The sequence below is a fragment of the Thermobia domestica genome, chromosome 7, assembly GCF_964235325.1.
Source record: "Thermobia domestica chromosome 7, izTheDome1.hap1.1, whole genome shotgun sequence".
NCBI classification, from domain to species: domain Eukaryota; kingdom Metazoa; phylum Arthropoda; class Insecta; order Zygentoma; family Lepismatidae; genus Thermobia; species Thermobia domestica.
In genome coordinates this window covers 150,299,969-150,325,133 of record NC_137460.1, presented here as the reverse complement: position 1 = coordinate 150,325,133, position 25,165 = coordinate 150,299,969, and the positions used below count along the sequence as shown (strand labels likewise).

Below are 25,165 nucleotides of genomic sequence, written 5' to 3'. Positions count from 1 at the left end.
GTATCTTATTCAGATATTTACCATTTTCCTTATCCTCTGCTTTTTCTTTCTCCTCCTCCGCTACCAGTTCATCAAGATCTTTCTTCTTCTTTTTCTTTTTCTTTGTTTTGGAGAAATCCATGTCTAGATCTATATCGTCCTGAAAAAAAAAAATGATTGGTATAAACCACTGGCAGTATGGTAAGAAAGTACTAAAAGCACTGAAGAAGCTAATGAACATATCAATACTACAATAACATACAGGAGATTGTAATTTAATTACTTTTTTTCAAAAGCATAATATGCCCTGATACTATATTTTTCAGGATCCTATTAATTAGTGTGACATATGATTTTAAAAAATACTTTTTTGTAAAAGATCAATGAAATCTTTAGTTTACAGTAACAGTTATGCTTGGGCTAAAAATGGACAGATATCACCAGGGATCACTAGCCACAAATGGGTGTTATCACTGAACCAACGTGAGAGATTATAAAAATGTATTAAAGCATCTGTGGCAGATTTCATTAAGCAATTTTTCGATTCCCTTACTCGAGAAAAATATTTACATGTTTACATTTTGCGGTAGCCCTGCATTTGACACCGCCATCTGTATCCTTACATCATTTTATTTGCCTAATAACTTAACTCTTGAGTATGAAAGCTCAGTAACAACGAAATACTATTTTCAGATTAACATCCTACAAGTACGTCTGTATGATAAAGAAAACGGATAGCACATGCAAATAGTGATTATAATCACCACATCCAGAATTTCCGGTCTTTGGCTAACAGCTTTGTTTTGACGAGGGCTTGCTTACTTAGCGGCACGAATTCTCTGACTTTTCCAGGTTTTTCAGGCCAAGAGTTGCAAACTTAAAGTCTACAAGATCTGACTAAAAATAACGGAACTGGTGTCAAGAGTACAGTTTATTGTCACAAACTTATAAATTAAAGGTGAACACCCTTCAAAATACTCCTCTCCCCCTCCATACACGTTTACATATTAAGTTTCCACTGTTGGAAGCGGTTGTGCAAATTTTCACATCACAAGGTGCTAAGTCCGACGAATAAATGGGTGTTTCAATACTGGAGTCTCCTTAGCTGCCAGAAACTGCTTAACCGTCAAAGCTGTACGAAGAAGATTGTCGTGATGCACAATCCTTCATTGTTCTTTCACAACAGGGGACTTTTCTCTCTTCCGCGTTCTCGCAGCTTCACCAAAACCTGCTGACAATACTGCTTATTCACTGTCTGATCTGATGATACCCATTGGTAACAGGAGCAGATCACTGATATCAAAGAACGTAATGAGTATAAATTTTTCTTTCGATTTGCTCTAGTGTACTGTTGCATTCGCGAGTTTTCCTGTGCATGGATTGCCTTTTCGTTCCAGGATTATACTGTGATTCACATCTCGTTACCAGTGCCGATTTTCGTTAAGTTCGGTTCTGCTTTAAGACATTCCACTGTGTCACTGTGCACATGCTTCCGGAAGTCCTTCTGCTCCTGCGTAAGGTTCTTTGGTATTATTTCAAAGCAAATTTTGCTCATGTTTAATAGTCATGCAGAACTGCGAGAACGGATTCTATTGATGCCCACCTGCTATCATTCGAATACTGAGCCTGCGATTTTTCCGGACAATGTCAGTCATTTTGGCTTGGTTTGTTTGAGTTTAAAGTCCCACGATTAAGACACGGCGGCTAAGGGAGACGTGGACCTACTGATTATAGTGGAATCCGAACAACTTTTTTCGTTCAACTGTACCCCCACCGGGAATCGAACCCGGGATCATGTACACCAAAGGCAAGCGTGCTAACTACTATTATCGAGTTACTGAAAGGTGGCCTCTGACAGATTGCTTCACATGTTGTAAACAAAACGAGAGGGAGGATTGTTCGCCAATCACAGAAATATTCTTTCATGCTGTTGCTAGGCAACGAAGGTCATTGGCCGCGCTGTTGCCGATAGTTGAGACGACTTGTTAAACGTTTTGAGTTTGTCGCCAGAGCTGTTGTCTCCGTTGCAGAGCCTCTGGCAACAGCGCCTCCAATACTTCACGTGCTCTACCCAACTGTCAGAAGCCACCTTTCCTTGCACACACAGTAGGCCAAGCGGGGGCTATCAGTCACTTTTGTCACATTTTCCTCTTTGTTGCTGTGACACGAGGACCCGACCTTTCATCATCAATGTTCTCGCGTCCCACGCTGAAGCGCTTGTGCCACTCAAGCATTTGTGTACGTGACATCATATCACCATACACATCTTGCAACAGTTTCATGCACTCACTCGTTAATTTCTTTAATTTCACACAGAATTTAATGCGTTGTTCAATTTTCACATTTGCCACTCTTTTGGCAACACGATTGCACCATTCGCCCTTCAATCGCTACTCACAGACTAAACCCGACTAAGAAAGGCAACTCATGCGTATCATTCTCTTCTCGAAGGTTCGAGATTGCTCTGCGCACATGTGCTCCACACTGCCCCACGTTTACTACTGATAGGATTGCCAGTCCAGTTATTTTTTCTTTTTAGCTAAGTCTCGTATATACAATGTAATGAAGCATCTATATTTTTCCAGAAAAGGGGATTCCTTACCTCTACGTATGTACATGTATATAGTGCATGTATAGCTAGATAGTTTATTTAATTTTTATAAAATTATCCCTACCAAACAGCTGGGTAAGGCAAAAAGAGGAAGGTTCTGAGGAGTAGGAATCCGTACTTAAAAAATTCTCCGGCTTTTCCAGATCGGTGGGAAATCTGATTATCTTTCGCCCTTTCCCTGTTCTTCCTTCCACCATACCTTCAGTCACATTCTTCCTTTTTCATTACTCTTTCCATTGCTCCCTTACTATGCTTAGCACGAGATCAATAATAGGAAGACAAAAACTGAGATATTCACAGAGCCGTAGCTAGAGGCGGGCGAGCGGGGCGGTTGCCCCGGGCGCTGATAGCAAGGGGACGCCGAACGAGCAAAGACAGAAAGAAAAGGTGTCGGAAAAAGAGTAAGGGACGCGGCGCCCCGTAAAAGAATTGGTGCCCCATTACATCAATATAGTTATCAGTTTGCAAAGAAACACATTTGTTAAAAATGTTCTTGCTCGCTCCGCTCGCAACCCAAAATTTTCAATAAGCGTCACAACAAGTTCTTACTTATTCTTAAAGAAAGTTATTATATACGATTTGTTAATGACAATGTATTATATACAAGGTGTCAATTACTTATAGTGTACGTAGGAGCGTTTTCAAAATCGTAACGGTAAAAGTCTGAAATACGTGTTCAGCGTTGTGATGGTGAGGAGTCACTTTTCTATACAATCGGATTAATCATGATAGTGAAAATGAAGGTATGAAAATGAGAGGAGTGTAGAGACACACGCAAGCTGCTGTTTGCGTGGGAATATTAAAAATGAAGGTAAACAAGGGGAATAATAACATATTTGAAATCGTAGAGTACGGGCTAAAAGGGTCACAACTCAATCCAACGAATTTAGCCTTTTTCAAAGACTAATCATTATCAGTGATTTATTTTTATTCCATTGACATATGAAATGCTTCCAATTTAAGGAATTTATTGGGATCATTTCTCCATCAACTAGTTCTATCACCAGGATATGATTTCTGTACATACGTATCAGTTGTGCTGTTTTATCTATCTAAATACAGACAAAATATAAGCGTTCATAAAAACCTCTCTAATGACTTCTGTCCTTACCCAACTGAATCCAGTTTCTACTTTACTATTTCTGTGAGATTCATCTTAATATTGTCTTTCCATCTGCGTCTAGGTCTTCCTAATGGACGTTTTCCGATTGGATTTCCAGTCAAATCTTTGAAAGCGTTCCCACTTTCTTTGATTCCCACTACATGATCTACCCACCTGAGCCTCTTAGATGTGACGATTCTAACACTTTTTGGCAAAGGGTGTAAATTATGCAGTTTCTCGTTATGAAGTTTCTGCCATTCCCGATTGCCGTTCCTGTTGGGTCTGAATATTCCTCTCAGGATTTTATTCACAAATACTTTCAGTTTGCGTTCTCCCCTTAAAGTAAGCGACCGTGTTTCGCAACAATACAGAACAACAGGCATGATTATCGTTCTATATATTTTGAACTGAATAACAACACGAATTTCCTGCATGCAGTCGACATTTAATGTCTTCGTGGGTATGATTTTGGTCTGTTAATATTGATCCTAGATACTTGAAAGTATCCATTTTATCAAAAGTATTATTTCATACTTTGACGTATTACGATCCCGACGCACTTTCATGTATTAGGTTTTTCTGCATTTACTTCTAAACCTGCAAGCATTTAATAATATGTCTGCATTTCCTTCTTATGTTCTCCTATCAGATTTACATCATCAGCGTATGCCATAACCTGGTGAATACCATTCAGCTCTCGAGCCTGGTTGCTATCTTTGATTTTCCTTATAGCGTACTCCAGAATAAAGTTGATAATAATGTCGACAACGCATCTCCTTGTTTCAGGCCATTCTCGACAAGGAATCTCGTGAACAAGAATTTTCCTACTCGGGCTTTACTTTGGGATTCGTTTAAACACATCATAATTAATCTAATTACCTTTTTCGGTATTCCAAATCTGCAAGAATGTTTTATAATATTCATTTATCTTCTAATAGAATCGTAAGCCCTTCTAAAATCACCAAATAATTGATGTACCGAGGTATTGTATTCCCGTTTCTTTTCTAGTATTTGTCCATAATTGATTGAATTCGTCTAAATCCACACTGATAATCTCCAATAATTTCATCCGCGTATGGGATCAATCTTGCTGATAAAATGTTTGAGGTTTCATAGGATGTTGACACAAGGAAAATGCCTCGATAATTATTACAATCCGCTTTGTCGCCTTTCTTGTGAATTGTAACTATGATTCATTCCTTCCACTCTTGTGATAATTGCTCTTTGTTCCAGATAAGGAGAATGAGTTTGTGCATCTTGTACCACAATTTTCCCTTCTAGCTAAAATTAACTCAGCCAGAATTTCGTCTACACCCGGAGATTTGTGTTTCTTTAATTTTTTTTAAATAGTAATTTCTGTTCGGCTAGGCTCTGAAATTTATGCTTCTGCTGTGCATTTTCCTTTCCCCACGAACATTAGCTTTTGGCTGCGTGTTAAGCAAATCGTCAGCTTTTGGCTGCGTGTTAAGCAAATCGTCAAAGATATCTTTCCATCTATTCAATATCTATCTGTATTAGTAAGAATTGCTTCATCGTCTCGCTTTAATATATACGCGAGGTTGATACCATTTCTTAAATTCGTTGATGTCCTTGAACGTGTCTCAATTTTTTTCTTTTACTATTATCTTCAAGTTCATTGATGTAAGCTTTCAAAAAATCGTGTTTTTCTCTTCTGAACATTTTGGAAGTTTCTGGTCTGATGTCAACGAAATTTAGTGTAGTTGTATCTTTCGGATGTTGCAGCCAACGCAGTTTCGACTATTTCCCTTCTCCGTTAGTTTGGTGCATTCCTGGTCGAACCATGATTTGTTTCTACGTATTTCCGCGTGCCCCAATTTTTCTCTTGCTGAAATTTTAATGCTGTCAATAGTTTGAACCAAAGTATCCTCAATACTAGTGCTCTTAAAACCTTCTAAAAACGATAAACTATTTTCAACATGGTATTCCTCTCTCGCCTGGTTCTCCTCTAATTTCTTTAAAATAAACCTCCCCATTTTCAGATGTTGAATATTCTCTTTATTCAACGATAATCTCCCTCTCTTGTTATCGCTACTGCCAGATAGCGATCAGTGTCACAGTCGTGTCCTCTGAACGAACATCAATTATGCTAGACTGTCTTCTTCTATGTACTAAAACGTGATCAAGTTGATTGTGTGTTTTTCCATATGGCGAGAGGTCCATGTGTATTTACGAACGTCGCGATGTGGGAATTTTGTACTCTTCACGATATAAGGTTTTTGAATGTTCCAAAGTTCACGAAACTAGTGTGTAACTTGTTGTCATTACTTTCCTTATGCAGACTTTCTTTCCCTATAACCGGTTTGAAAATATCTTGTCGCCCTACCTTCGCACTGAAATCCTCTAACAGAATTTTCATATGGTATCGCGGGACTTGGTCGAATACCCGTGATACTTCTTAAAAAGTGTCTTTTATATCGTCATCCTTATCTTCTGTTGTGGCATGTAGGTCTACATTTAAAACAATAATACACACCAACGACCCTTAAGAGCAATAAAAGAAAGTCTTTCAATAACAAATTCAACCATTTTAATTGCTAATATTAAAAGAATCTATCTATTAATATACTACAAAAACAATAAAAGCGCTTTTTTTTTTCATGTCTTTCATTCCCATCGTACGATGGGCGAGCCCTCGAAGGTTACGCCTTCTCTTTGGCCAGAGTGATGCTTTACTGTTTGGTGATTAATATGGTGATGGTAAACAGGTTGCAATTTATTTTGGAGATTCGACCAGAAAATGTCCTCTCAGTAGCAGTGGTTTTTCAGCTGAATTATTTCAAATACCGTGTGTCGTTGGACGGGTTACGGTGAGTTTAGCTATAGAAACGGTGGCATAGGTGACATTGGAAAGCGTGTTGTGGCTAAGCTATTAGCGGTATAGACGAGGATTGTTTTGGTATATTCTGCGCTCAGGGTTGTAGCCACCTGAATTGGTTTCTCTTTCGTATATTGTTAGGAGATGGTCTATAGGTGGATATTCAGTACGGGGGAGAGCAAGAGTCTAACCTAAGAGGTCTGTGAGCGTAATATGAGATGTAGCTATGTGATGGGTAATGTATCGTGTTCGGAGGCGATATAGGTGATCCAATATAGGAGGCATTGTGGTATGTTGATAGATCTCGTCGTTGGAAGTTTGATAGGACAGAGAGTAGGCAATGCGTAACGCCTGGCGCTCGAGGAGTTGTAGGCGGCCATAAAACTAAGGAGTCGCGGAAAGCCAAGCTAGATGTCCGTAAGTCATAGGTGGTCGAAAGAAAACTTTGTAGGTATGGAGTAATACTTTAGCAGTTAAGCCCCAGGTTGTGCCTTTTAAGTTTCTCAATAGGTTTAGACTACGGCGGACGTTTTTCTCGAGAGCGGTCAGGTGTGCGCCATGTGAGATGTTTATTAAAATGTACCCCAAGATATTTAACGCTATTGTTTCACGAGATCTCTGAGTCCAGTACCGTAATATGTAGATACTCAGGATTGCGTGTGGGACAGTACTTGTATTTCTTGCGACCAAAAAGCGCCATTTGTGTTTTGTTTGGGTTTAGTTTCAGCTTCCAACGTAAACACCAGGATATTAGGTTATCTATTGCTGCGATAAAAGCACCACAGCTCTAACTTCTAACGTATGATTTCAAACCTTCGATTTACGGTTATTTGTGATTTCACCTTTAACAACGACAAATATTTTAAAATATGTGTACTTTAAATAAATAATTTAAATAGATCTTGTTCATAAAGTTTATCTTTAAAATTATTGATCAAAGCCTTCTCTAAAATCAATGCAAATGAATTGTACTGCCCTCTTTGGAGTTCTTTTAAACTATACGTTTGTGGACGTTTGTATGTTTGTGGCCAAACCTTTCGATAATGAGATCTCGGAAACTACAGGCTCTAGAAAGATGACGTTTTCACCGACCGATTGCAAATTTTGCGTAGATCGTCCAGTTCTAAGTGAATATTAATAAATAAAAAAAAAATAAAAAAAAACATGGTCATTATTTCTTTATTACATTTTTACGGGTACACTGGGTGTTGAAATTTAAAAAAAAAAGCATATCCTACGCACTATACATTCCAACACAACATGATTGTATATAGGGGGTTACATATCACTGTGTTTGTTTCATGACCACGCTCTAATGAAAAACGAAGGATAACCATTTCTCCAGTCTAAGAAGAATCTTTATTGTTTGGAGTCTTTGCCCAATGAACACCATATATCACAGGCATTATAATTAATTGTGTGTGTAATATTTTTGGTTATTACATACTGCATGCAAGAAGAAAGAAAACACTGATCATACATGAATTAGGAACTCCAACCGGAAGTAGGCTTAATCTTGCAAACGGTGTGAGATATTGAAAAAATAATCGAAAAAATCTCCCCTTGATGGTACCCCTTGCCGATTTTTATTAAGACGTCTTTAACTTGTGTCTGTAAAGGGACATGTACAGATATTGTAAGGAATGACAAGGAGATTCATGCTCATATGTGAATGATGCGTTGTGTAGAGAATGTAGATGTAGCTAGTCGAAATAAAAATGCTATTTGTGTGGTCACATACAGAATAAAATTACAAAAGTTTATAATTATTACTGGAAATTAATGCTGTCACCCATTTCGAACGTTTTAAAATCACATAGTTTTTAATGTATTGAAATTTCATTTCTTATCGATAGTATGAAACGTTAGAAATAGTTGTACTGATCTCCAAGTGGATCTGTATACCAACCAAATGTAGTTTTGTCAAGTTTAACAGAAAGTCTAAAATATGCCACTTGAAAAGAACTCTTATTTATAGAATACATAATGATCGTTTTTGGTTGTTGCAATGGTCTGTCCAAGCAGCTTGATTAGAAAAAAAACATAGTATAACATCAAAAGTTGCTTCTCTTATACGTAGAAAAAGAAAAGGAAAAAGAAAAGAAAAAAGAAAAGAAAAGAAAAAAGAAAGGGATAAGAGAAGCTTGATATGGTGAGTGTAGGGGGCTCCGAATACTACTTCGCTCCGAGCGTCGAAATGTCTAGCTCCGGCTCTGGATACTCAGTAAAAGAAAGAAGAAAAGTGATGAAAATAGGAGACTACCTAGTGTAAGAGGTACAGGGGTTCTGTTACTTAGGCAGTAAAATAATAAGCGACAATATATACAAACAAGATGTAAAATCCAGAATAGCTCAGGCAAAGTCGTCGTTTGAAGAAAAGCTTCTACCACAAATATCGACCCAAAACTGAAAAAAAAAAAAAAAAAAAAAAAAAAAAAAAAAAAAAAAAAACAACTAAAAGGATGATAAAAGCATTATGTATGGTGTCGTATGAATGAGAGATATGGACTCTAAAAGATGTAAAACTAAGACTGGAACCCTTCGAAATGTGATGCTACAAAAGTATGTTGAAAATTGGATTGGTAGATAAGATATCAAACGAAAAAAATATGGAAATTGTATGATGAAAAGAGTATGCTACAGACCGTTTCGAAAAGAAATGATACAATGTCTGAACACATTATGAGACATGGAGGAATCACGCTATTAGCTATGGGGGGAATGGCAGAAGCAAAAATACTAAAAAATTCTCGATTGAAACACACGAAACAAATAAACAAAGGTGTAAAGAAAGAAAATAAGGAGATGAAAAATCTGGCTGAGGATACGGACGAATGGAAAGGCGCGTAAAAGCAATTGAGAAATTGCTGACTCAAGAAGATGAATCCTAGCACTTCTTCCTTGGTTTTCCATTCAACTCAGCTCATTTCTTTTCTTTTTTACACCCTCGATTTAAAAAAATATTATATAGATTGCTTTTGCGTAGTGCCTATGTTTCCGCTATGTATTATAGCCCATACGATATGCCTTAGAGTCGTCTTCTTACCCTTTTATTTGAAGAAAGAATCTTTACCTGCTTTCTAAAGAATTCTTTCCCCATTTCTATTTTTATTTTTGTATCTGGAATACACTGAATATCATATTGTTCACTACAGTAATAATTAGAGACCGGATGTTAGGCAAAATGCCTATTCTTTATTATTAAAGATATGATCAAAAATAACGTTTTAAAGTTTATATGGGGGTTTATACTTTCGATTTAAGCCAATTTTATTTTGCCTATTTTGCCTATTTTGACCTTTAGTGCCTAATATTGCCTATTCTATGCATTTTCTTCAAAATAAGCCTTCATTGGGAAAATATATAATTTATATAACATAAATAATACACACATATTAAGTGTTTGTAAACACAAGCACGTGGTACGTTACGATATATATACATGGTGAACTTCAAAGATGTGCACATACTTCGGGAGGTGATTAGTAATATCAAAAGAAGACAAAATGTTTTCTTGTATTTTGTCGAATTCCGTGTCTTGTACGACTGACAGAGTGCCAATTTGGTATTGAAAATTGAATCCTGACAATTGGAACGGAACCGAAAGATGTGCAGATACTTTGAGAGGTGATTCGTGACATGAAAAGAAGACAAAAAGTCCTCTTGAATGTCACGAATCACCTCCCGAAGTATGTGAACACCTTTATGTCTCGTTCCAATTGTCAGGATTCGATTTTGGATTCCAAGTTGCCCCCCCTGTCACTCGTACACGACGCGGAATTCGACAACATGCAACAGGACATTTTGTCTTCTTTTGATGTCATGAATCAGCTCAGAAAGTATGTTCACATTTTTCAGGTTCACCCAGTATGTATGAAATGCGTAACAAGCTTCGTTTTTATGTATACAATAAAAGAAGATATTAACAAACAAATATGTTTCTATATTCTTTGAACATTATCTATGACGAATCTATTTTTTAATGGTATTGAGTATTTATCTTCATTATTTCGGGTTACATTTTAGTGCCTATTTTTTAAATTTTTAGTGCCTATTTGCCTGCCTATTTTCCAGGTTTTTAGTGCCTAAACATCCGGTCTCTAGTAATAATATTGCATAGGAACCAGATACTAGCATTTTTCTACTTAGTCTCCTGCTTTTTATATTCGATCCAGACTTCGTTTCCACTACCACTGCATTTTTTTATTAAAGTTTATTATTATCATCGAATATTCATCATAGGTTATTATAACTTCTGATTCAGAATCTTTAAACCATATTAAACTTTTCTATTAAAACAGATATTAACTGAGAGGCAAAATCACTGTCAAGCTCTCTATTAATAATTATCAACTCATCCCCCATTCCAACGAACTCTTGTTGAATCATACATACGATTTTGATAATACTGCAATTCTTTCATTTTAACTCAAAATACTTTAGCAGTCTCACAGAGAGTTCACTTTATAAAAATTTCTAGATGTAAAAATTTAAAAGTTGAAATGGTGATACCCGGAAGAAACGGAAAAACTCTCAGTACGATGCTCTGAAACAGAGCCTTACATCATCTCGGACATGCTAGGACTTTCGCATCAGATGTATGTGCATTTCAATAAATCAGCCTGGACTCCAGCGAAGAGGGTAATGATATTTCAGAGAAAGGTTCACACTAGTTCTTTAATAGCACACTCAACCATTCAACTTACTCCTCCGAAGTGTCCAAGACGAAGATACATTTTCACTCCAAAATACTCCGAAACCGCATTTAGGCATCCTGGGTGTTTCACAAATCAAGAAAACTTGAATTGCACCAAATACTATTCTTATTTATAATAATAACAAACTAGACCTAAGTTCCCACTGATAGCTTGATGTTAGAAGTACATCCTTCTGAGAGGGGAGATAACGTAGTGGGGAATGGTCTATGCATCCGCCAACTGAACGAGATTCAAGCTCCAATCGTGGTTTGGAACTCATAAATTATAGGTCCTAGCCTTCATAACCTCGATGTCACCTAAGCTCGTAAAACACACTAAAAGTATACCTGACCTGTGTACAAAATATGATCAACAATTATAAAACAAATATACTTTACTGAGTCAGCCCATGAAAGTTTTAGTCGGCCTAATGGTGCACGTTTAACTGAGTTACAGCCGGTAATGGTATTCCATTATTCCTAACCTTACTATTTAGTGTTTTTTCAAGATGCTTAATCAAAACCGAGAAATCTTAAGCAGAAGTCAAACTTGACAGTACAAATACATGAAAGACAATATGCTAATATTATTTATATATACCTCAATTACGGCATCATCTTGATTGTTCATCTGATCATTGTTGATATCCTCTTTAGTTTTGCTACCGACGTCAGGCAAAGCTCCATCCAACTCGTCCATATTAAAAGCCTTCTTCTTCTTTTTCTTCTTCTTCATAGATGTCTCGAAGTCTAAGTTCGTATCTAAAAAAAGGTACACATTATTAAATACAGGTTACTATTTCCCACATAAGATCGAAAACTTTAGTATCATCATTATTTATGCATGAATTGAAACGTGAACACTTGAAAACAAACGCCTACATCACTTCTCTAATTTGTTCCATGTAACCTGAACAAAATCGAGTGACACTCCGAAATTAAGAATTTACTACTGATTGGGATGAATGACATTGCAACTGGATATGCAGACCGACCAAAGCTACAAACTTCTTTTCTTCTTTTGTTTCTTTGACTTGTGAGATTACGATGCGTAAAGATATACCAAAATTTCGAATTTTACCTTCATTTTTGTCAATACAAGAGATCCTGCATTTTTACGGTCGTTTAAAAAAATAAATAAAATGAAAAATGAAATGGAGCAACTGTTCCCATAGTGGGTGAAGTAATTAAAAAGTTTTAATACTTGTATACAAACTGGCACGAACACCACTATCGATTAAAATAAATAAATAAATAAAAAGTTGAGCAATAATCCTACTACTTACAAAAAGAACAATATTCTTATGTAGCATATATTTGAACTATCAGATATAAAAGGTGATTTAGAAAATTTACAAATTTCACTTCTCGAAACAACCACTACATTGTTTTCTCCACATGCACTTTGAGTCTATTTTCGAGGAAAGCGACTCCACTAAATTAATGTATATACAAAGTGGCGTATCTAGCGTTAACAGCGCCTAGAGAAAGTAGAGAATTTGCGCTTTTATCTTCCTCACCTATACTCAAACCTAACATTCATACTCATTTTATTAATTTCCTTATTTCAATCATATCTTTTTATTTCTTCGTTGTTAAAAATGATTTTGACTTGACTTTGAAGAAAAAAAAAAGCAAAACTTCCTTATTAAAAGTATTTTATTCGGTTTACCGTAATAGTTCACAAGATCTAAAAAATTTAAATGATTGAAATATCTTTTAACATTATCTCACTTCTTTTGTATATATAAATTACTCTAATTTTTTGTTTTGTCAACTGCTACGAACATGTCTCTTCTAAAAATTTTCACTTAGCTGGGGTCCATTTTATAGATCGCTGATCTCCATCTTTTTCTATATTGTCATATCCACTCAAACACCACAATGTCGTATCCTTCACACTATCAATTCACTTCACTGATCAGCCTCGCGCTCCTTTCCCATTCAGTTCTATAGCATCCACTCGATGAGGAACATATTCCACAGGTCTACTTCTTACTTGCCCAAACTATCGAAGTATCTTTTCTTGTAGTTTTCCACCTTTCTTATCAATATTTAGAACAGCAAGATCACGTTCCCATGGATGCTTTTAAGTACGAAAGAAATAGTTTTAATTGCTGAATGGTCTTGCATAGTTAGTAATGAAAACCTGAATAGTTAGCATCATCTTTGGTGGCGTTCCGAGATTGGTAAATATACCCTCACCTCCTTGCTGCATAATGAGTACGAGTTCTTCGGAGTGTGAACTTTTTTGCAGCGCAACTTGAGAGAAATATTCCGAAATCTAAAATTTCCCCATGTGACTGCTGTACATCAGTTTTACCCATCCTCCTACAATTGTTTTCTAAATCGTTAGTATCAGCACTAACACAGTATGTTGATGTATGAATTTGAATTAGCATCTTGCAACGATGTAACCAATCAACAATTTTCATAAGTACCCAATTCAGAAAATCTTTCATTACTTTTCCTTTCTTTGCTTAGTGGTAGTCCCTATCTCTCAAGACTTCACTAGACATAATTTTCTTTCTTTGACGTTTCTCAACTTCAACATTCAATTCTTGACACAGATCAAATCCTTCATTCTGTATCTCACAAACTAGTTTTTCTTTTTAAGTGTAAAATTGATCTTTGAGACCTCTTAAACCTAAGTGACAGGATAAGAAGTTTATCTTGGGATAGTACTTGTAAATTCAGTTGATTCAAGTGGACCTTGTTCCAAAACCCCCAAAGAAGTTAGATATCTAAATGCAAGACTTTTGTATAAATATGCCGCGCAACTTCTTCATTCACTGCCCCCTCTTTCTTCATCTATTATGACCTGAAGGATCGAAAGAACCTCTCTGCAATGTACTTAGTGATGGGCTTCAGTTTCTAGCCTTGGATTCTACTTGTCTTTGACTGACTTCAGAGCCCTATTTTACGTTTATGCCCGTGCTGTGTCGAACGAACGAAAAAGGTGTAGAAGACTGATCGTTCCAGAAAATGTTAACATGAATTGGTCATGTTTTGATGCATTTATACCCATCAAGTTGAGTAAGTGATTGTCACATTACAAACTGCCACCTTAATTGTTTGATTAAAGCCCCAACAGCTTTGTCACAAAATCGAGACCGACAATCTTACCTTAATTTCGTCAGCCTCCACTTGTTTTACAATGAATTCACATCATCCTACACTTCTGTAAGAGCAAGGAAACACAACTAACGGGTGTTGTTCTTTTCTCAGAATCAACTTCCTTACATTTTATTACTTTTGACATCTCTGGGTGTGTCTGATTAGGCATAGTCACTCATTAACCCATAGTACTTAGCTTAGTTCCAGTAACTTAAGTCGAACAGTGGATGCCATAGGTGGGTGAATTCATTCTGAACACAATATTTCTTTTTCTGTTTGAAATAGATATTTGATAACGATATCAAGAACAGAAAGCTGCTTGAGTTGTTGCGTTGTCAAGTTTAATTTTAAACAAACTTTTTTTCATTGCGAGATTGTTTCTAGGTGCGAAAGACATCTCACTATTTTGGAAATACTTTGCAACCAGAAGCCTCATTTTCTGCTCTTAGTGAGTCAAGCAACAGTTCTCTTTCTGTGCTCTAGAAGTCCAATGATATATTATTCAACCACTTGAGTATCAACTTTAAGTTCCGAATCAGTAGCTTCGTATTTGTCACTGTATTCGATGACACCACTTGTCTGGTTCACTTGTACAGTATTTTTCACATCTTCGTAATCCAACGTACACCGAATATTTCAAGCTTTTTGAAGTTTGCAAAGAAGCTGCCAGACTTTTCTGTTTCTAACTTCAGTCTCTTCCATCCTCCAGCCCGTTTTATTAGAATAGCTACATTTCATTGTCCAGACTTTTATTTTATATATATAATATTTTACAAATTATACCACCTTAATTAACATTTTCAAAGAAGAGACGACCACAAAATATACAACTTTAAATGTACTTTTCTGTCTATCAGTTCGGATTTCGTAAAATAAACCAAAGTCGTTTATCCTTTAAGCAGGTGATTTTAAAACACTAACCTGACAAGATTTGTTTTGTTACTACGAGTGTTCTACGAAGTCAAATTTTACATCACCAATGTAAAATTCTTAATAAAACTGCCAACACAAAAACACACTTACCATGCTCCAGTCACCTACCGCAGCTATGAGTACTATCAAACCGATTTCATAGAGACAACTGACATGGAAAAAAATGCCGCTCTCTGTCGAATTGACTGACACCGCTTCAGAGATAGAAGTAACGCGTTTACAACATTTTAAATAAAAGTAGAAAGAAACAAAGATAAAAAGTAAAAGTAAAAGAAAGAAAAAATTGCAAAAGCCAGTAATAATAAAAAAAATAAGATGCTTTTGAACGCCTGCCATCAAGCTAGTGAATACAAGATTAGGCAAATTGCTAATTCAGCGCGCCGCGTAGAGTTTCATCGCCGCGTAGGCACTATCATAGATGATGGGCGGCAAGCTTTCAGTTTACAATGATAAACGCCGCCAATTTTAAATGCGTCACAGGAGGAGGGTAAATTCAATCGAGTGTAATCAGGCACGAATTCTACACGAGAACACGACAATTTTGTAAGTGATGACACCAAACACAATGACAAGCATGAAGCTACTGATGTGAAGTCTAACAGCTATTTTTTCAGGTGCTTCATAGCATTATGCGTATCTGTCACTGGCGCCCAGGGCACGTGCCCTACTTGCCCACTCTAGAAACGCCTCTGATATACAAATACATATAAATGACATTTTGCCATCTCAATATTATTAATTAAAAATAAAAAAAATCACCCTCTTTCCCTAGTGGCAAAACAACGCTACTGTGCCTCATTGTACGCCCCGCTGAATGTAAACTAACACCTAGATTTTGCGTCTAATTTGATCGAGAATCATCTTCGAAAATATGTAAATTCTTTAAACGAATACACTTCTCACAAAATAATTACCCACCGACTGTGTTGCTAAGTTACTAATTAACTTCATAATTTACAAAAACGTCAATTCCGTTTAAAAAATTGTAAATAACTAAGATAAAAGAAACAAAAGACAATTGAGTGACAAAAATTAAGGAACGATAAATTCAACCCATCAGAATCAAAGAGGCGAACTCAAAGGTATCTTTCGGTATTGTTGACTCTGAGAAGTGAAAGTTTACATATTTATCACTGATTACTAATTAATTTCATTGTAAAGTATCTTGATGACGACAAGAATTGTACTTTCTGCATCAAAATACTCTCGAAGTAAACTTCCGAAATGCAAGAGAGGGGACTCAATTCTAAGTAGGTGTTCCAGGGTTCGTATCCCATATTAAACAGAAGGTTTACATCTGACAGTCTTGGAACAAGGATATTTTTCGATTGATAACACAATTAAGAGAAAACTTAATAATTATCCAAAACTGACTGATTGAATGTTATACATTTATAACCTCCCTTGGAAATTTCTAACAACATTCGATTGCATCACTATCAAATATTATGTCAACGTAAAAGAAAACGTAGAAAACTGAGAATATCTTTTTTTGACAAAAATAAAACAACCTGAATTTCCTACCTCTTTCACTTTCATAGAGCCAGTGAAAGAAACATATTTCTCAAGATCAGAGTAGTGAATATCCTTCAGTTTATTCTCCGAACTTTTACTGTATCTGCAATAATTTGGGATTGTCAGTTCCCTCATAAAGAACGAAGTTCATATAAAATTTAAAAACATCTGGACTATGCTGATTTGCTGTATCTCAAGTTTATTCTAATTTATTCAATTAATCCGATTATAGAAACAACCTCTTCATGTAAAAAGATCCGATCATGTAAAAAATAATTACAAAGTGCTTACCATCAATCTCTTTCAACTCTTCCTCCTCTTTCGGTTTCTGTGGTTCCTGGTTTTCCTTCTCCGCAATAGAGTTCTCCAAAGCATCGTTGTTCTCTGCCGGTGCAGTCTCTGCCAACGCTGCATCGATATCAAAAGTGGTCTTCTTTTTCTTCTTCTTCTTTTTCAGAGTTGGGTCAAAAATCTGGAAAAAAATACCATACATCTCTTTTTACATTCACCACTTCTATTTCAATTCGTAACTTTTCTGACGCGAGTAAACATAAGTGAATTACAATGTGTCACATTCAATTAACTCTTAATCCAGTTTTTCTCTAATTTTAAGTATGTGCTAGTTTCATTACTTTTTTTTTTCCACAGCAACATCAATAATACAAAAAAATAATATCTGATACTCATCACACTTAGATTACGTTTATTTTTTTAATAACTGACTATTTGCGTTCAAATATCTGTATATTTGCTTTCTCATGTACTTATAATTACTGTGTTGTTTAATAGACATCCTAATAGTTTTAGTTTAAATTCTCTGCTTTTCATTACTGGATGATCAATTTCGGAATTTAATTCCAAAACAAGTCCATGCTGGGTGTGATAGAGCATCCATCTCTGGTACATGGGGGGGGGGTCTCTGGATCGATCCTAACCTGAGATCGTGGGGTTAGTGGTGGACAAATACTGTGTGCGTAGGTTTTCTGGGTTTCTCCCGTTTCCTCCCACTTTCGTCATTCCACCATTTCATCATCACAGTCTCCTTTAGCTTCTGTGCATAATCGCAGGATGTTAACCTACACAAAATGTACTTTAAAAAAATCCAAAACAGTTCTTCGTTCTAAGTGGTTAGTTACCGTTTGAGGTGAGGGAGAGCCGGGTTGGATTCCGATGAGGCTCATGTGGTTCAGACTCAACATTAAGATGTAGGTCCACGTCTAATATAGGCTCGCTGCTGAAATGAGATCCCAAACCCCAAAACAATTATTACAAGTGGCTCCAAATCTTGAACTATTGTGTCCACTCGTTGTAAGGAGTTTTCCGAAGCAACAGCATTATTATCTTGCTATTACTACTCTTACGTCATTTTTATTATTTTTAGCTTTACTTTCAATTTTGTCTGATACAAAAACACTTAAAAAAAATCTTTTGTGTTTAAGAATACATTAGATTAAATTACATCTACACATTATGTACAAATATATTCAGTACAGGTGTCATTTCCAATTGGCCGACGTAAGATTACGCCTTTCTGCTCGAAGCAACATCCTGGAGCACCATTTGAAAACAGAGCACAAGAGGGTGGGGTTGTTGGTAGTTGCTAACAAGTGTTTTGCAGTATGCCAGTAGTCATGAATCTATAAGTGGACTTAAAAACCATTAACTCTGCTACCGGAATTCTGGTGTCCTTGTACTATACACGAATAATATGATACCACAGACTTGGAAATAATTGATAAAAACCAGGGTGGAAAAAAAATATGATTTTTTTAGAAAATCATTTTTGTTGATTTTTTTTATTTAAATCGATTTTTTAAAATTTAAATCAAATCTTTCTCCTCGTATAATACAAGTCGCGAACAGAAGAAAAAACATTAGGAATTAGTGTTAAATGTTAATTATGCCATTTAAGTGAAAGTATTGGGGGTTTAATTTTGAATTAATTCCCAATCGTTAACCTATTTCAATTCCAAACAATGTTTCTTAAGAATTAAGGGAAAAACGTACGTAAACCATAGATCAAGATGACACTTTTCTATTCACGAAAGCTACTGATATTTGGCAGGGGCATATTTTTTAAAAAAAATCGGAACTAGCTAGCGGCACGAAATACATATTAAGTACATAAATTTCGCCTAAATTTAACTAACTCTATGACCTATGGAACTCGGAGGTTCAATGCTGCGTTCACCGAAAACTCTCCACTGACTTCCATCCTTAGCCAACTGGATCCAGTTTCTACTTTGCATTCCTATTTCTGCGAGATCCATCTTAATATTGTCCTCCCATCTGCGCCTAGGTCTTCCTATTGGTCGTTTTCCGATTGGTCTTCCAGTTAAGACTTTGAAAGTGTTCCTACTTTCTTCCCTCCTGGCTACATGACCTGTCCATCTGAGTCTCCTAGACTTGATGACCCTAACAATGTTTGGTAAACCGTATAAATTATGTAGTTCAAGTTATGAAGTTTTCGCCATTCCCGTTCCTCTTGGGTCTGAATATTCGTCTCAGGATCTTGTTCTCAAATACTTTCAGTCTATACTCTTTCCTCATAGTAAGCGACCATGTCTCGCAACCATACAGAACAACAGGCATGATTATCGTTTTATATATTTTAAGCTTCAAATTCCTCGACAGAATTCGCGACAACAAGAGAGTTTGAACTGAATAATAACACGAATTCCCTACTTTTAGTCGACATTGAATTCGTGTTACTATTCGATTCAAAATCTCTCGTCGCGAATTCTGTCGAGGAATTTGAAGCTTAAAATATATAAAACTACAATCATGCCTGTTGTTCTGTATGACAGCGAAACATGGTCACTTACTTTGAGGGAAGAACATAGACTAAAAGTATTTGAGAACAAGATCCTGAGACGAATATTCTGACCCAAGAGGAACGGGAATGGGGAATGGTGGAAACTTCATAACGACGAACTACATAATTTATATGGTTTACCCAACATTCTTAGGGTCGTCAAATCTAGGAGGCTTAGGTGGGCGGGTCATGTAGCTAGAATGGAAGAGAGTAGAAACGCTTTCAAAGTCTTGATTGGAAGACCAATCGGAAAATGACCATTAGGAAGACCTAGGCGCAGATGGGAGGACAATATTAAGATGGATCTCGCAAAGATCGGGATACAAAGTAGAAACAGCATGCAGTTAGCTAAGGATAGAAATCAGTGGAGAGCTTTTGTGAACGCGGCATTAAACCTCCGGGTTCCATAAGCCATAGAGTTAGTTAGTTAGTTGTTTGAAAGTATCCACTTCATCGAAAATATTATTTGAAATTTTAACGCATCCAAAATTTGCCGTATTACGATCCCCGACGAACTTCTATGTATTTAGTACATAAATTTCGCCTACAGTATTAAAATCTGATTTTTTTTTTTGTTTGTTTCGGAGAAGGGATCGGGCTCCTCTAAATACACTCCTATTATCTGGAAACAAATAGACGTGAACACAAGAATTTTTGTCTTAAATGTCCATGGCGATTTCTCCGTTGGAATAGTTAACGATTTAAAAACCTTATGTTACGAAGAGAAGAAAGCAGGATTCACCAGTTACGCGTTCAAAACGGGATTTTCCCTAATCATCCTCTGCATGATGATCGTTTTCATACTGTGTTTACATACATTTGAGTCTCATTGTATTATGATTATTATCTTCTATAATCGAAATAACAGAACAGAAACGGAATTTTACTTATTTTCACTTTAAATTAATTTATTTCGGAATTTGATTTAAATCAATCCACCCTGATAAAAACGTACTATGATGGCACATTTTGAAATAACTGATAACAAGAGTACTACGATGACACACTTAGAAGTAACTGGTAACTAGAGTACTACGATGGAACACTTAGAAATAACTGATAACCAAATAGCACTATGCTGGCAGACTTGGAAACAGTGGCAGCCTTTACATACGGCGAACTAGGCTAACGGCCGGGGTCCCGTGCTTTAGAGTAATACTATTGATATTTTAAAACATTTATGAACAACACATTATGAATCATTCAATAAAATTCTGAAGCTTACAAAATCACGAACAGTCAAACCGATTACAGTTCTGTAAGTTATCCATCTGTAGGACAACACATGCGCCATGAATAAAAATTCCCATTTCCTGCATCCAAGTGTTTAGTATATTAATGAGTCCCATTGTCCTCCAATTCATCCTGTAGTATTTTTGTAAGCAGTACCCATTAGACAATGCTCTGTCTTCAGCTCCTGGGGGTTATGTAGATACCGTACGTGCCTTCAGCTAAGGAGACCCGGGTTCGATTCCTGGTGGGAAGTCATGTGGTTCAGGACCCACATTAAGTTGTTAGGCTCACGTCTCATAGTCCTCGCTGCTAAAAGGGACGCTAAACTCAAATCAAAATTCCAACGCTCTATGCCATTACGCGAGGAATCCTCGAAGCTTAACCAGAGTATTCAGCTGCCTGAGAATCTTTTATCAGATTGAAAAGGAAGTTTTACTCACCGAACGAGGGAATAATGTCAAATAATCGTAGTTTGTAAAGTGTATTTCTGTGTTTTTTGAGTAATGTTATTGGCAAAATCTTGGTACATTACCTTCTCAATTTTCATGACCTGTAACTTGCTTATTTGAGTGTCTCGAAAGCTGGCTGTCGAGCGCAAGATAAAATCGTAAGTGCGTATTCTGCTTGCAAGGGATGGAGTATTTGTGCAATATGTTATATTGGTAATAGTTTCCCGTTTATCTTACTCTACTCCTTCCAGGTTACATGGTGAGCGCAGGATACATGGTTAGGATTCGATTCCCGCTGGAAGCTCATGCGTTTTGAATCCTACATTAAGCTGTATGTCTTCATACAGCCTCACTCTTCGAACTAACCACTCTATTCACTCTATAAACATGATGTTTAGTAAAGAATTTACTAATCAAATGGGCAATAATTCCGAATACACTAATTTTGCCAAAGATGAATTTTGAAAAGTATAGAGCAACTCAAAGAATCTTATTATAGTCTGAAAACAAATTTATTTAACATAGTGACTCACTGTTAATCATCTAAATCCCCTGCTGGATAAGATCTCTCGACACAATCCCTTATCTTAGGGAATTCTTTTTGGTGTTACTCCACTCGATTTCATCACACCACCTTATATAAGGACGTTTCTTGAGTATGTGTATCATTTGATATATAATCAAGGGTTGGTTTTGTTTTGTCTACTTATCATTATTTCTTGTTGCAATATGATCGATGCACTGCCATTGCAACGCTTTTATTTTCATAATATCCGCCATTCTAATCTTTCTGATCAATGTGTTCATTTTCATATATGTGATTCCCAGCGTACATCTCTTCATGCTTTATTCTAAGTCTGCAAACGGATCCCACGTCTTATATAGCCTCGCTCCTAAAAGGAATGCTAAAACTCAAAATCAAATCATAAAATCATAAATGTGACTGCATATCTGAATCAATCCAACCCAGTAAGATTCATGTGATCACTCGCTTTTCTAAGAACTTGCTTTAGATCTGACACTTTCTCCTTCCCCAAGGATCTCTATCTATCTAAAATTATATTACCCCATGCAAATTTCCCATGTAAACAACATTTCATATATATACTCAAAATTTCATTCTCTCGATTGTACTCTTCTCAAATCCTTAAAATATCTCTGACAAATGCTTTCTAAACTGCTCTAGAAACTGGTTCAGATGAATCAGTACTTATACAACTGTAATTCAAAATTTTCGAAAATATGCATTAGAAAATGAACCACAGATAAATCTTACATACTTTACATGAAGTGAAAACCAGCTTCTAAACTAACCAAACCTAAACTAACTTAATCCAGTAGAAATATTCCAAAATATCTATAAACTTCAACTACCATATCTAATTCTCAACTAAAAATAATAAAAACTTGAAAATGTAGAAAGCTTATTTTGAAAACTGCAATCGCAAACAGATTTAGTATTTAAAAGTCATTGCCACAGAAGAACACTCATGAGTAATACGATCATAATTACTAACCCACACAGGAAAATATTTAAAAAATTAAATGAAATGAAATCTTTACGTCCCACGGTTATGCTGGTTAGGCTAAAAGAGACGGTGATGATGAATAACGAATGAAATGGTGGAATGAAGAAAGTGGGAGGAAACGGGAGAACCCCGAGAAAACCCACGCACACGGTGTTTGTCCACCACAAAGTTCACTTGGCAGGAAAAAAATTAAGACTACAACATCTGCCCAACACTCAAATTCACATTACTGAAAAAATGCTCCTTTCCGCACAGACGTAGATTTCTTTGAAAGCGAGCACAATTGAGGGGGTCAGCGCAACAGTGATTTAATCCACATTTTTTAAAAATAGAGAAAAATCAAGTTAAACACATGTGGATTTTTGTACAATGTACCAAAAGTAAACACAAGTGGTTGAGTGTGTCATGTGACATATGGGAAACTTGACAACAAAGTGAGATTTGATAGGATGGAAATACAAGAGGGATATTTTAATGGAAATGAGAGCATAAAACACACTAACGTTGGATGGACCTCTTCTGCGCTAGCGTGTAGAATATAAAACGAGAAGAGGAAAAAAAAAAAAGTACAACTGGATAGACCACTGTTACACTGTAATGTGGAACATATACCAAAAAGTTGCTGTCAAATAGCATTATTTTATTTTTGTACTTTTTTTTAAATAAAATTTTTGCACCTTTCATTTTTATTCAGCCTACAAGTACCGATACATAACCATTATACATACTTTACAATATCAGAAAGCTCATGATTCACATCCTGTTCTCTCTCACCGTCCTCGGTTATGACAAGCAAATCATTATAAAAATAATGGTATATAGGAGGAACATATTTCAGTAACTCAAATAAATCCTTAATTCTCTTTGGATTTAAAGGTCGTTGTTTGTTGCATTTTGGGCTTAAAAATGTTTTGCAGCTCAAATGTATGTTCTGACTTTCTCTTCTTTCCTTTACACAGACAAAATGGGGTTGTTTTATGTCAAAGCAGCTAACGCATACTCCCATGAAACTTGTAAAACTGAAATGCGACTGAAACAACAGGTTGATTGACTGTGGTGACCGCGATTAATTATTTTTTGCGTTAAAGGCGTCAAAATCAGCTTGTTGCATTTCAGTTACAATGAACTTTTCGGTACCTGTCTTAGTATCTCTTATCAGTATTACCCAGTCACAAGGCGTATACACACATATTTTTTTTTTGAGTCCAAAGTCCCTGTCACATGGTACATAACTGTGTCCAGGCACAAGGTACTTCCATTCAATATGTTTAACCAACTTTTTGAGGATTGCAAACAAAACCACACTAATGAGATATTCTTGTTTTGAGCACAACAATTATCAGAATATACAATTAATTTATCAAATTATTGTAATATTATTAGTACAATATTTCAGCAAACATGATATAACTTCACTACTTCACGTTGTTCTGCAGTCGTTTGGCAGTCGTCGAACAGTTAGCAACAGTCTTTATTTGGAACCAGTAATCAGTATAAAATAAAAGTATCACGATATCAATATTAACACTCTTGTGAAAATGTTATATTGAGCACAAAGTAATTGCAGTAGATGTTACCCTTACCACACAGCATTTCCAATAAATTAATACATTTGAAATGAACTATCGAGAGAAAGCAAAACACTAGCTAGAATAATAATGATTTGTACTTATAGTTTAAAAATAATACACATATTCAAAAATGTGCCTGAATAACGAACATTTTGGGTCAGAATTCGACACGAAGAGCAGAAGTCTTTTATGTGCTCTCCACGTATCGGTCTTCGCTATTTCCTTATTCACTGTGTCATTATCAAATTCAGCAGCTTTACTCTCATTTTCTAATGCATGTTGCTTATCAGGCACCTCGGAGTGATAAATCTCCAAACTATCGATCAATGTATCGCTATTGTCTGGATCACTACAAAATTATTGTCATTATCTAAAATGAAGTTCACAACACTCAGTAAATGTTTTCATCATTCAGTTTGGGCTAAGGGAGACGATGAATTAAGCAATGGTGGAATGAGAATGTTAGGGGAAAGAGATCACCCGAGAAAACCCACGCACACGATGTTGTTCACCACAAACTTACTTAGCCGGGGATCGAGAACCAGGAACCCCACGCACCAGAGGTAAGCGCTCAACCACTCGGCCGCCGTGTCACCCAACACCAGGCAACCTACCGAGGTAACTGGGAAGGGGATCTTGGAAGAGATGCAGTAAAAACCTGACAAAATTAACACGTAATACCAAAATAAGCCTACTAGGATATACACAAGTGCATAACGGGGTTCATGTGGACACCAGCCTGTCAAGATTTTAAAGGAGGAAACAAATTCAGTGATCAC

General features: G+C 36.2%; 1 protein-coding gene across 2 annotated transcripts in view; it reads right to left on the bottom strand.

Annotated features, from left to right (window-relative positions):
* Positions 1–25,165, bottom strand: part of eIF2beta (eukaryotic translation initiation factor 2 subunit beta) — a 47,503-nt gene that overhangs the window by 14,039 nt on the left and 8,299 nt on the right. For both annotated transcript variants that reach the window (XM_081765416.1, XM_081765415.1), the window contains exons 2-4: positions 17,081–17,261; positions 11,826–11,986; positions 22–139 (exon numbers count right to left, since the gene is read on the bottom strand). In XM_081765416.1, coding sequence (XP_081621542.1) covers positions 22–139; positions 11,826–11,986; positions 17,081–17,261 — 460 coding nt within the window. The remainder of the gene's footprint in view (positions 1–21; positions 140–11,825; positions 11,987–17,080; positions 17,262–25,165) is intronic.